Source organism: Mauremys mutica, chromosome 6, assembly GCF_020497125.1.
Source record: "Mauremys mutica isolate MM-2020 ecotype Southern chromosome 6, ASM2049712v1, whole genome shotgun sequence".
Lineage (NCBI taxonomy): Eukaryota > Metazoa > Chordata > Testudines > Geoemydidae > Mauremys > Mauremys mutica.
The window spans coordinates 41,770,070-41,782,581 of record NC_059077.1 but is presented as its reverse complement, the minus strand read 5'-3'; the positions used below and the strand labels follow the sequence as shown (position 1 = coordinate 41,782,581).

General features: G+C 44.4%; 1 protein-coding gene across 1 annotated transcript in view; it reads left to right on the top strand.

The window, feature by feature from the left end:
* THBS4 (thrombospondin 4) overlaps positions 1 to 10,974 on the top strand; it is a 71,996-nt gene extending 61,022 nt beyond the window's left edge. Inside the window, exons 17-22 of the mRNA XM_045022034.1 lie at positions 2,976 to 3,154; positions 3,508 to 3,556; positions 3,667 to 3,863; positions 4,593 to 4,765; positions 7,654 to 7,793; positions 10,634 to 10,974. Coding sequence (XP_044877969.1) covers positions 2,976 to 3,154; positions 3,508 to 3,556; positions 3,667 to 3,863; positions 4,593 to 4,765; positions 7,654 to 7,793; positions 10,634 to 10,695 — 800 coding nt within the window. The 3' untranslated portion in view covers positions 10,696 to 10,974. The remainder of the gene's footprint in view (positions 1 to 2,975; positions 3,155 to 3,507; positions 3,557 to 3,666; positions 3,864 to 4,592; positions 4,766 to 7,653; positions 7,794 to 10,633) is intronic.
* The last annotated feature ends 1,538 nt before the right edge of the window (positions 10,975 to 12,512 follow it).

The window sequence follows — 12,512 nt, the reverse complement described above, 5'->3', positions numbered from 1 at the left end:
ACAATGATACAAAACAATCTTAAAAACAAGCCAATACTGTAAAATCTCAATACTTCACATTGAGATTACGTCTGTTAGTCTATAAGGTGCCACAAGACTCTTTGCTACTATTAGTGATTGAGGGTCCCCATTGCACCTTACTGAATCTTGCAAACAAGCAAATGACTAAACAATTTACAAAGCAAGGAGAATGCATCACAGAATATACTTTATTCGTTAATTTGGATATTTGTATTTTTATATTTAACTAGAAAATATTTCTAAAAACAATGGTGTCTTGGTCATTTGAGAACTCAGTGTGGAACTCTGCTGTCAAATCTTTGCTTACAAGTGGCAAAAGACCGTCATTTTGTGTGTCATTATGTGGTATTAATTTTAGTCCAACAAAAGTGCTATACACTTGTATTCTGAATTTTGCTTGATCTGTTAGCAATGTCAGATCAGAGTACAGCTAATGGTGTGTTTGTTAAATCCTAATAAAACACCTGTTGCACATGTCAGATTTGCTGTAAATTTCAAGCACTTTCTGTAGGTTCCTTTGCCACTCTTAGATCAATAACTTGTGTTTGGCTAAAACATATCTTCCAGAAAGGCAACCAGTCTTGATTTTAAGACATCAAGAAATGGAGAATCAACCGCTTCCTTCAGTAGTTTGTTCCAGTGGTTAAGACTAAAGCCTGGTCTACACTAGGCGTTTAAATCGGTTTTAGGAGCGTAAAACCGATTTAACGCCAAAACCGTCCACACTAGGAGGCACCTTATATCGATTTTAATGGCTCTTTAAACCGGTTTCTGTACTCCTCCCTAACGAGAGGAGTAACGCTAGTATCGGTATTAACATATCGGATTAGGGTTAGTGTGGACGCTGATCGACGGTATTGGCCTCCGGGAGCTATCCCACAGTGCACCAGTGACCGCTCTGGACCGCAATCTGAACTCGGATGCAGTGGTCAGGTAAACAGGAAAAGCCCCGCGAACTTTTGAATATTTCCTGTTTGCCCAGCGTGGAGCTCCGATCAGCATGGGTGGCGATGCAGTCCGAAATCAAAATAAAAAAAGAGCTCCCGCATGGACCATGCGGATGTGATCGCTGTAAGGGCAGGCAAATCCGTTCTATCAGCGCTCCGTTACAGAAGATGAAATTCAGAATCCTTTTTTAAAAATCTCCAGACAGACGCCATAGCAGGGACTCAGCGCACTGCAGCGTGACAAGCGTAACAGAAAGCCAAAGAATCAAATGGATGCGCATGGACTGGAGGACTGAAGCTATCCCACAGTTCCTGCAGCCTCCGAAAATTATTTGCATTCTTGGCTGAGCTCCAAATGCTTCTAGGGTCAAACACAGTGTCCGCGGGTCAGGGCATAGCTTGGCAATCTACTCACCCACCCCCCACCCACCCCCAGAAGCGAAAGGTAAAACAATCCTCTGACTCTTTTACATGTCACCCTATCTTTACTGAATGCTGCAGATAGACGCGATAGTGCAGCACTCAACACCAACATCCTTGCTCCCCTCCCCCCGCCATGGGCGGCTGATGGTACAATACGATGGAAATCCATCCTCATCATCAGCATAAGCTGATCGTACAAAAAGATGGAAATCCATCCTCATCATCAGCCTCAGCTGATGGTACAAAAGGACTGGTAACCGTCCTCGTCATCAGCCTATTGGCCCTAATTTTTTCTGGTGGATGGATGGTGCAATATGGCTGGTAACCATCCTCATCATAGCAACAGGGGGTGAGCTCCATCAGCCCCCACCCTTCATGTGTAAAGAAAAGATTCAGTTGCCCCTGGACTAGCAGTGGGATGCTGGGCTTCTCTCCTACACACTGCTTAATGTCCTGTCTGGACTATCATAGCAGCTGGAGGCTGCCTTCCACTCATTTCTCACTAACAAGTCAGTGTGTCTTATTCCTGCATTCTTTATTAATTCATCACACAAGTGGGGGGACAATGCTACGGTAGCCAAGAAAGGCTGGGGGAAGAACGGAATCAACAGGTGGGGTTGTTACAGGAGCACCCCCTGTGAATAGCATACAGATAATAATTTCTGCAGGCTCTGACACACAGCAGCTGTGCTCTCTGGTTCTATGATACGGTGGTTCTCTAGCACACTTGCCTATATTAGGCAGCACTGATTCTATTTTTAGATACCAAAAAGGAGGGATTGACTCAGGGAGTCATTCCCAATTTTTGCTTTTGCGCCCCTGGCTGATCGGCCAGGGGCACTTATGACAGCAGCTAATGGTACAAAACGATGGAAGGTGCAATATGGCTAGTAACCAATCTTGGCTTTTGCGCCCCTGGCTGATTGGCCAGGGGCACTAGCAGCAAATGGTACAAAAGGACTGGTAGCCATGATCATCCTCAGTTCCAATTTATGGAAGGGTTTGGATGGTGCAATATGGCTAGTAACCATCTCTGCTGTCATGCAAAAGCAAAAGCATGCTTCTGTGTAGCGCTGCTGAATCGCCTCTGTGAGCGGCATCTAGTACACATACGGTGAGAGTCACAAACGGCAAAACAAGCTCCATGACTGCCATGCTATGGCATCTGCCAGGGCAATCCAGGGGAAAAAGGCGCGAAATGCTTGTCTGCCGTTGCTTTCCCAGACGAAGGAGTGACTGACGACATTTACCCAGAACCACCCGCGACAATGATTTTTGCCCCATCAGGCACTGGGATCTCAACCCGGAAGTTCCAAGGGGCGGGGGAGGCTGCGGGAACTATGGGATAGCTAGGGAATAGCTACCCACAGTGCAACGCTCCAGAAATCGACGCTAGCCACGGACCATGGACGCACACCACCGATTTAATGTGCTTAGTATGGCCGCGCTCCACCCGATTTTATAAATTCTGTTTTACAAAACCGGTTTATGCAAATTCGGAATAATCCCGTAGTGTAGACGTACCCTAAGGTGACTGTAGCTGCATTGTAAATAAGTCCCCTTTTGTTTAATTGATGCATTCAGGTGATGGAGTTGGTGACATATGTGAATCGGATTTTGACCAGGACACAGTAATTGATCGAATTGATATTTGCCCTGAGAATGCTGAGATTACCCTGACAGATTTCAGGGCTTATCAAACTGTGGTCCTGGATCCCGAAGGTGATGCTCAGATTGATCCTAACTGGGTGGTTCTGAATCAGGTAAAAATATATTCAACACCATTTAGCTGCCAGAAACAAATCATTACAAAACAAAATAAAAAACCTGTGCTGAACTTATCAGAATCTGTAATGCTTTAGCAAAGAAATGAAAATCAACTGATGCTTGGAAAGGGTATTTTTGAAAAAGTGTGAAACTAAGTTTGAAGTTACACATACTAACACATGGGCTAAAATAATTACAGACACAGAAAGCTCATTCTGGGAGAACTTCCCTGCTGCACAGAGGGCCAGCATGAGGCCAATGTACTGCTTTGGGATGTCTCATTATAGTAATTGCAGTATCACCCTATTGTTTATCATGCCTCAATAACGTAATTAATTTCCCCTCTCAGGGTATGGAGATTGTACAGACCATGAACAGTGATCCTGGCCTTGCAGTTGGTATGGACACCTTTTTTGTACTCATGTTTTGCAATAGAAAAGCTTTTGGCATGTGGTCAAGTTTTCTGCCAACTATTGGTCTTAACATAGTGTATATCCATTGCTCCTAGGTTACACAGCTTTCAATGGGGTTGACTTTGAAGGCACCTTTCATGTGAACACGGTGACAGATGATGACTATGCTGGCTTTATTTTTGGTTACCAAGACAGTTCCAGTTTTTATGTGGTAATGTGGAAGCAGACAGAACAGACTTATTGGCAAGCAACTCCATTCAGAGCTGTTGCAGAGCCTGGCATTCAGCTTAAGGTACTGAGCTAAGTAACATCATCAAATCCAGTGGCTCAGCGTTCTCTGTGTAATGACTACCCAAGCATACAAGGAGTTGGCCATATAATGCCTATGCTGTTCTCACACCATTGCTGGGGGATCACCAGCTCTTTCCTAAAGGAAAGTTTAATTTAATGTCAGAGTGGTACCTTACGTATGTGCATCACTCTAATAAGTATATGGAAATGCAGAGGATAAGCTGAATCTACCAAAATTTGCATGCCAGTCAATGCTCATTAAAAATGAATAAGGCAGCTTTCATCAGTTGACCTCGAGTTGAAATGGGCCTTTTTAATTAGAATAAATACATTAAAATCAAACCTGGACACAGATCTCATTCAATTCACTGGTGATGCCTAAAGTGACCATTTCAAAGAGGCCGTGTGTTTGTCTAAACCAGAACTTCCCCAAATGTGGTCCACTCAATAGTAGCCCATTGAGACCTTCTGATCACATGCTGCTGGCTTCTCCTTGTTCCTAGCTGCTAAATGAAAAGACAGCAAAAATTAAATACTTTTATTTCTCCTTGTAAGCAGTTGCTACAATTGGCACAGGGATGTCATGAGCTCATGCATGGGAGGGGAGGTGTGCACAAGGCAAGCCCTTTAGTAAGATGTGATCTCACTATGAAAAGTGAGAGCTCCTGGTCTAACGCTTAAAGAGAAAATTCTCTTTGTTCACTTTCTAAACTATGCCATATTTGTCTAGGCTGTTAAATCTAAGACTGGCCCTGGTGAACACCTCAGGAATTCACTCTGGCATACTGGGGACACCAATGACCAAGTCAGACTGCTATGGAAAGACCCCAGAAATGTAGGTTGGAAAGATAAAGTCTCTTATCGCTGGTTCTTGCAGCACAGACCCCAGGTTGGATACATCAGGTAGGGACTGGCTTGTTTAAACCTTTGTAGAGCTAAATGGCAGTGACTGGTTTTTTTAGATTTGTGAAATTCTATTTAGTGTGGGGTGGTTTTGTTTTTTAGAAAAACCAAACCTCATATAATGACAAAATATTGTCAAATGTCTCTGGGCTTTGTAGCTGCTAAAGACAGACACTGCTATTGTGCCTGGTTTTGCTTTAAAAGATTTTGAAAATACCAGTGACATCACTTCTAGAAACACATTCAAATCTTAACATTTCACAGATATTTGACTTTCATATGAATATTCCTTAATGTTGATCCCTTGGAATATGTAAAGATGAACTGTGATAATTTATCCATAACACGACGTGTAACAAGTAACAGAACTAATCAACCAAAGCTGGCCACATAGAAATTGTAAAGATAGTAAAACAGAACATTATCAGTAATTAGCATGACATGAGATATATATCCATGATGTAAGCAGTGTTGGTGTAGCTGTGTTGGTCCCAGGATATTAGAGAGAAGATGGCTGAAGTAATATTTTTTATTTGACCTACTTCTGCTGGTGAGAGAGACAAGCTTTCGAGCTTACATACAGAGCTCTTCTTCAGGTAACCTTGTCTATATGAGATATGACCTCAATATGTTCTCTGAGTGTATGTTAGCAGAGAAGTTCTTCTTGTCCCTATGATGTTTACAAATTGCCAGGGGCAAGACAAGTAGTCATGATGGTGGAATTCACACTCTTTGAACAAAGTCCGGAAGTAGTGAGGCCATTACTGCAGTCGTCTATTTAAGTATTAAAAGGCAAATGAGATGTTGACCCAGCTATAAGACTATGGGTTTGGCTACACTTGCAAGTTACAGCACAATAAAGGAGCCCCAGGTGCACTAACTCACTCCCCGTCCACACTGGCAAGGCACGTAGAGCGCTCTGACTCTGCAGCTACAGCGCTGCTGGTAGTCCACTTCGGCAAGTGGAATAACCTTTGTGCCCCCGCTGGAGCGCTGCAACACCAGTGTGGACGAGCTGTTGCATTACTGCACTCTGATCAGCCTCCGGAAACATCCCATAATCCCCTTAAGTCAAGTGGCCACTCTTGTCATTGTTCTGAACTCCTGTAGGAATGTGGAAATGCCCTTTCAAAGCTCTGTTTCTGACAGCCGTCATGCAAGCCATTACTGTGGAATGCTGTGTGTGAGCAAGAGAAGCGGGGGGGAGGAGGAGGTCTCCTGCCGTCTGAACTTACAAGACAGCATGCTGACATGCTCTCAGCCCCCCCAAAACCCATTTCTCTCCCCCTACAAACACACAACACACTCCCTGTCACACTCTACCCCACCCCTCCCATTTTAAAAGCACGTTGCAGTCACTTGCATGCTGGGATAGCTGCCCATAATGCACCACTCCCAATGCCACTGCAAGTGCTGCAGATATGGCCATGCCAGTGCGCTTGAAGCTGTCAGTGTGGCCAGACTGCAGCGCTTTCCCTACTGCGCTCTACGAAGGCAGGTTTAACTCAAAGCAATCTACATCTGCAAGTGTAGCCATGCCCTATGATTCACTCAGTGAGAAGCCTTTACAAATTGCTCTTGATTTTTAATCTGTTTTTCAGTAGATCGGGATTTACAGATGTTATTTGAGTGATGTTGGTCTTTGGCTGACATCCATGGAGAGGTGTAGGTCTCCTAAAGAAACAGGGCATTCTATTTTGTTAATATCTAAGAAGGGCAAAGCGACAAAAATGAGAAAGCATTTTAACAAGAAAACATCATTCAGAATCAGGGCTTTGATCTTGGAACATTCAAGTCAATGGGAGTAGGCTCTAAAAGTATTATATGAAAAAAACTCTAAGTGCACACAGCCCCATCAAACCAGTTGCGTATTTACACTCTTTTTCAAGTAGGTTGAATTGGACAAAGGATTTAATAAACTTCAACATTAATCACAATTTTTGCAGCTCCCTGCCTTTCAGCATGTGCTGAGTATACAGCCACACACACTCTTTTTAGTAACTCCAGTTAAAAATCTTCAGAAACCAAAGGAGTGGATAAAGCGAGTCTTATTTAATCCTTCAAGAACAAGGGCCTTCAGAACCAAAAGTGAAAGTCTGAGCCAACGCTTGGGCCATAACTCACTACAGTATGTTTTGACTAAATATAGCAGCCCTGTGGAATATGTAGCATCACACATTTCTCGGAGACTTCAGCAAGGCCTAGGAATAGGTACAAAAGCCAAAATAGCCCAGGATAGTTGATCGACTAAATTCACCAGCTGTGCTATTTTTGAAACACCCGAATAAACAAAAATCAAGGATGGTAAATGATTTCTTTTTATAATGGTTTTATAGCAAGGAAACTCTTGGGGAAGGTGTCTGTATTTCCATATGTGTTTGTACAGCTCCTAGCACCATGGAGCCCTGATCCTGATTAATAATAATAAATACTGATATTTATGGGTAAGTACACAGCTGAACGTTTGGTGTAGTTGGTATGGAGCTAGCATAGCCAACTGACTCCCCTGGTGTGGGGAGCATTGCTGGGACGAGCGTGGGCATGTAGGGTTGCCAATTTTCTAATTGCACAAAACCGAAAACGCTTGCCCTGCTGTGGTCAGAACGTACTGTGCTTTAGTGATCCCCAGCTAGTATAAGGCCTCCTACTCGGCTGTTAGAAACTAGCCTAATTTGGAGCAACTCTGCCCCTTCTCTACCCCACTGGCACAGCCCTGTCACAGCTAAGGGTTATAACCCTGGTTTCTTTTCAAGTTTATGGTGGTATGGTCCGGAGACTAGTCTAACGAGCTTGTCACAAGGTAGACTAAAGATAGATATTATAAACCCTTTTGCAAAGCAACTGTGGCTATTTGAGAGCTAACAGGTTGCATTTGTTTTATTCTGAAGGGCAAGATTTTATGAAGGTTCTCAACTGGTGGCAGATTCTGGAGTAACTGTAGACACTACCATGCGTGGAGGAAGACTTGGTGTTTTCTGCTTCTCTCAGGAAAACATTATTTGGTCCAACCTGAAATATCGCTGCAATGGTAACATTTCTCTTAGAGCGACTCAGCTCATGATTATCAAATGACCTACTGTACTAGAGGATAAGTAGTTTGGGGTTTGTTTTTTTAATTAACCACTTTGCAGCCTTCACCAGCAAATGAATTTGTGAACCATTGTGCCTGATGTGGCCTATCTTAGTATGGGTCGCGTCTCACCAGAGATAGAATGAGCAGCTCAGCTGCTCTGTTTCTCCTGATCTGCAATATACATGTAATCTGCCAGCACAGTTGTGCCCTTGTATGGAGCATGCTAACTACATGAAGTAGATGCCATTAGAAATGTTACTAAAAGACCAAAGGGACAACACCTTAAAGCTAACCATACAGCAAATGTGGCTTTGTCCTCAGTGAATTAAATATGATGTCCCACAGCACCCATCGCCTGCACCAATACAGCCACTGTCTGGGATGTTAGCCAACCCACACTCCAGCCAAACTGCTGCTGCTCGAATCAGTTAGTGGAAGGCAGTTTCTTGTACCGGTCTTTACAGTTACAGTTGTTGCTATGAGCTTCCTCTGCGTGATGCCTGGCACCACAGCTGAGAAGGCATCATCATCTGCAGACAGACTTTAGATTTCAGTTTTGGCCAGGGCTCCTTCTAGCTGAACTCAGAGCTCTAATGTAGTGAGTCAGCATGAAAATCTCTGAATTAATTTTAAAACAGTGATGCAATACACAGTCCTGGGCTGTCGCCCCCACCTCGCCTATATCACCACACTGCCCTGGTGCTCCCATGTACTTCGTGTTCACAGCTGTGCTTCCCCTTTAGATAATGAGTACACTTTTTCCTTATTGTATGAAATTCTTCTGGAGGAATTGTTCACATGAGGCTATTTCTGTCACATCAACTCATCAGTCTTATAGAAGTGGAACACAGTCACTTCTCTCTTCTCAGACTCAACCTCTGCCTGACCAAACAGTCCCCCTGTTTAATGCCACTATAGTCCACCCATGTACTGAAGCAAAGCCAGTTAGCCAATACTGCAGTGAGCAAATACTGACTGAGCTAGTAACTTACATTTGTTGGAATGAAACATTTAAATCCAAATCTCCGGCCCAGAACTAGTCCCAAGGTGACATGTTGCACGTTTAATGAGAGTTGCCAGCTTAGAATACGTGAAGCAGGCTCTCAGAGCTGTTGGCCTTTGCTGCAAAGGCTCTGCCTTTAGTTTCAATGACAAAGCAAATTGCTGTGCTCAGAAATGTTGTGATTCAAGCAAAAGAAAGACCTGGGGTGACAAGTGTAATTGGCACTTTATGAAGTGACAAGAGTTCTTAAGATTAGAAGTTTGATTTTCCACAAAGCATCTCCCCCCCACCCCCCGCTTTAGCACGTGTAGAAAAAAGGTTCAAAACTGACAGACTCTGCTTGGCAACAGCTCTGCTTCCTAAGCTACATCACTGACTCTTCCATAGCAAAAGCACTATTGCCACCTATTCAGCAGTACCTTCCCTTATGGAAATAGCAGCGCTGTCAACTCTCACAATTGTAACACTCGTCTCACAATGTTTTCTTCATGCCCCAGTTGCTGGAGTCAAACGATCTCAGAGCTTTCATTTAAAAAAAAATTTCTCTCTAGCCCTCACCATTTCAGAGAAAAGCTTGAACCCGTGATCCAAGTGAATCCTAAACACTTAAAAAAATACACGTGGCAAATAAAAAGCCCCCCCCCTTTTAATCTCACTGATTCTTGAGCCAAATTTGTGATTGACTCTTGATTTTTTAAGGCTTAAGGCTGGTGTTACTGGGTCAGTGTGGAACACGTGTCTGGCTTAGGTCAGGGCATGGGTCTGAAGCCCCGTACAGCTGAGTGCCTCAGACTGGTCATTCAGCTATCTGCCTCGGAGGCTTTTGTACCAGCTCCCAGGAGCTTCAAGTGAGAAGCTATGGGATTTGGCACAAAGGTTTAAGGGGACACTGTTCACTTGAAACTAGTCAATTTCCAACCAAATGAACTACAGTCATTTTGGCAACACTGACCTTCCCGTTTTTAAATATTTTATTATTGTTTTAATGGTTCCTTTGCCTGTAGCTGTGTGAAAAGCACCCCCAAACAGGGGACGCTGGCTGGCTGTAGGCACGAAGCAGTGCAGCTGAATGTGCAAAGTTCTGACAAAGGCACAGAGTAAACACAAAAAATATTTCCCTTCTTGTCTCTTTCTGTTCAGTCCTTCAGGTGCAGTTTGTAATAGGACGTTTTCAGACAAATGTGATTTTGAAATTGACACACTCAGCTTCAAGGACTTTTAGCCACAGACTGATAAATCCTGCATGGTACTTAAAACCAGGAGATAGACAGATTCTTCATGACACTCTAAAGATAGCTGGGCAAAGAGTAGGAAAAAACCTGCTTGTGAATGTTCCGCTGAATTTGAGAGAGTGTATTTTGGTTCCACCCCATTCCCACAACCAGCTCTTTCGTGTTCCCTTGCAGCAAAGCATTTGACCACTCAGCCTTTATTAGCCCACAAATACCTTCAGCTTGAATCATCACAGGCAGCAAATTATAAGTTGCTTGTTCAGTTATAAAATTCACTATTTTCCCTGCTGTGGTTTGTTACACAACCACACAGTGCAAAGAGAACTGTGCCCAATTCTTGAATGATCTGCAACTCAAAAGTTATTCACAGAAATGATTCAACAAATCAAAAATTCAGCTTGGAACTTCCACATTTATACTTACAGGCAATTCTGATTAGAAAAGTTGGCATCATTTAGCCAATTAGTTATTCATTCCCAATTAGCCACATTGCTCTAGTCCTAAACACTCATCAGCTACATAGGAAGAAGACTAACCTTTGCATATTTTCTTATTTTCAGACACCATCCCAGAGGACTTTCAGGAATTTCAAGCTCAGCAGCTTGGAGTTGGAGCTATTTAACACAGAAAGCAAACTGATGTTGCTATTTCAAACAGTAAAGCAATACTTTCAATCCTGCTATGATTTTTTTTGTAAGAGTGCACACTGCAGCTCCTGTGGCTGATATAACTGTCAGACTTTTTATGTAAATATGAAAATAAAAAGTAGATAAAATAGGCTGGGGCTTCCCTGTCTTTGGAAATTGCTTGGCATGCTGCCTCATGGAGTTTAATGTAAAAACGCTTGGCTATGAACTGGGAGGCACTACTTTGCGTGCATGCACACATAAAACAAAGGATGCAACCAGCATGAAATGATCAGTGGTTCTCAGAGTTGTAGAAGTCCAAGTTGGAAGCAAAGTCTTAGGTCATCTAGTCTATGCTCCTGTCACAGGAGGTTTGTTCCCCATGGGTAGCTCTTCTCACGCTCTTTTCCAGTCTAGTTTTTTGTGTCTTCAGTGAGAAAGGATCGGGTCCCACCCTTTCCCATGGACTATTCCAGACCACTCCCTAATGGGCTACTCTGAGAATTGTTCCTGATTTAGTCTAACTTTTCCTTCTAATTTCATCCATGAAAAACCAGCTTCTACCCACAGAAGTCTGAAACTAATTCCGCAAACAATGGGGCATGGCCTCAGGCTCTAGCTCTTCAGTTCTCCAAAGGTTCCTGGCAAGCAGTGTTAATCACAGACCCTCTCAGTTGCATGCTCCATGTGTGGAAGTAATTTATGTAGTTAAACATTCACGATTGTCTGTTCAGCATGTAGAATGGTCTGTTCTTAAAGTTGCTGTGCTGGCCTATAGTCACTTTGGAAAAATCACTTTGAAAAAATCTTCAAAACAGCAGCATTAAGAGAAATTCCTATTTTAACTGCCCACAAGATGGCAGCATTTAATCCATACACTCCAGTGAAAATTTCGTATTCACCCACAAAAGCTCATGCTGCAAAACGTCTGTTAGTCTATAAGGTGCCACAGGATTCTTTGCTGCTTCTACAGATACTGAAGATTTCTCCTTTGTGTGGGGTTTAAGCCTAAACCACAAGGTGGCTGAAGGCATGGTCACGGGTTTCTCGCTCTTCCTCTGAATGCTATACCCAAAAACAGGGCCGCCCAGAGGGGGGGGGGGGAGCAAGAGGGGCAATTTGCCCCAGGCCCCGCAGGGGCCCCCACGAGAGTTTTTCGGGGCCCCTGGAGCCCCCGGAGCTTCTTCGCTCCCGGTCTTCGCTGGCGGGGGGTCCTTCCGCTCCGGGACAGAAGGACCCCCCGCTGCCAAGCGGGACCCGCCGCCGGAGTGCAGCTGGGTCTTTGGCGGTAATTGGGTGGCAGGGGGGTGCTTCCGTTCCGGGACCCGCCGCCGAAGTGCCCTGAAGACCCGCGGTGGGGGCTGCACTTCGGTGGCGGGTCCCGCTTCAGCGGTAATTCGGCAGCGGGGGGTCCCCGCCATGGGTCTTTGGGGCACTTTGGCGGCGGGTCCCGGAACGGAAGGACCCCCCTGCCGCCGACTTACCCCCGAAGCGGGGGCCCCCCGCCGCTCAAGACCCCGGGCCCCCGGAATCCTCTGGGCGGCCCTGCCCAAAAAAATCCATACACCCCCCTCCCACCCTTGTAGGAAGAATCCTATTAAAATCTTGGGTCATTCTCTTGGCTAGGATCCATTCCACTGGAGGGAAAAGAAAACAAGGCGTTCATATTTCTTAGCAAAACTTAACCATGCAAGCACTAAAGACTAGGATATTCATCCTCTGGGCTCTTTACTGGGGGACAGAAGAGGAATAAAGCTCATCTCTGTTCCTCTCCCCCCCACCCTCCCATTCCTTCATCCTTCCAGGATCCCTG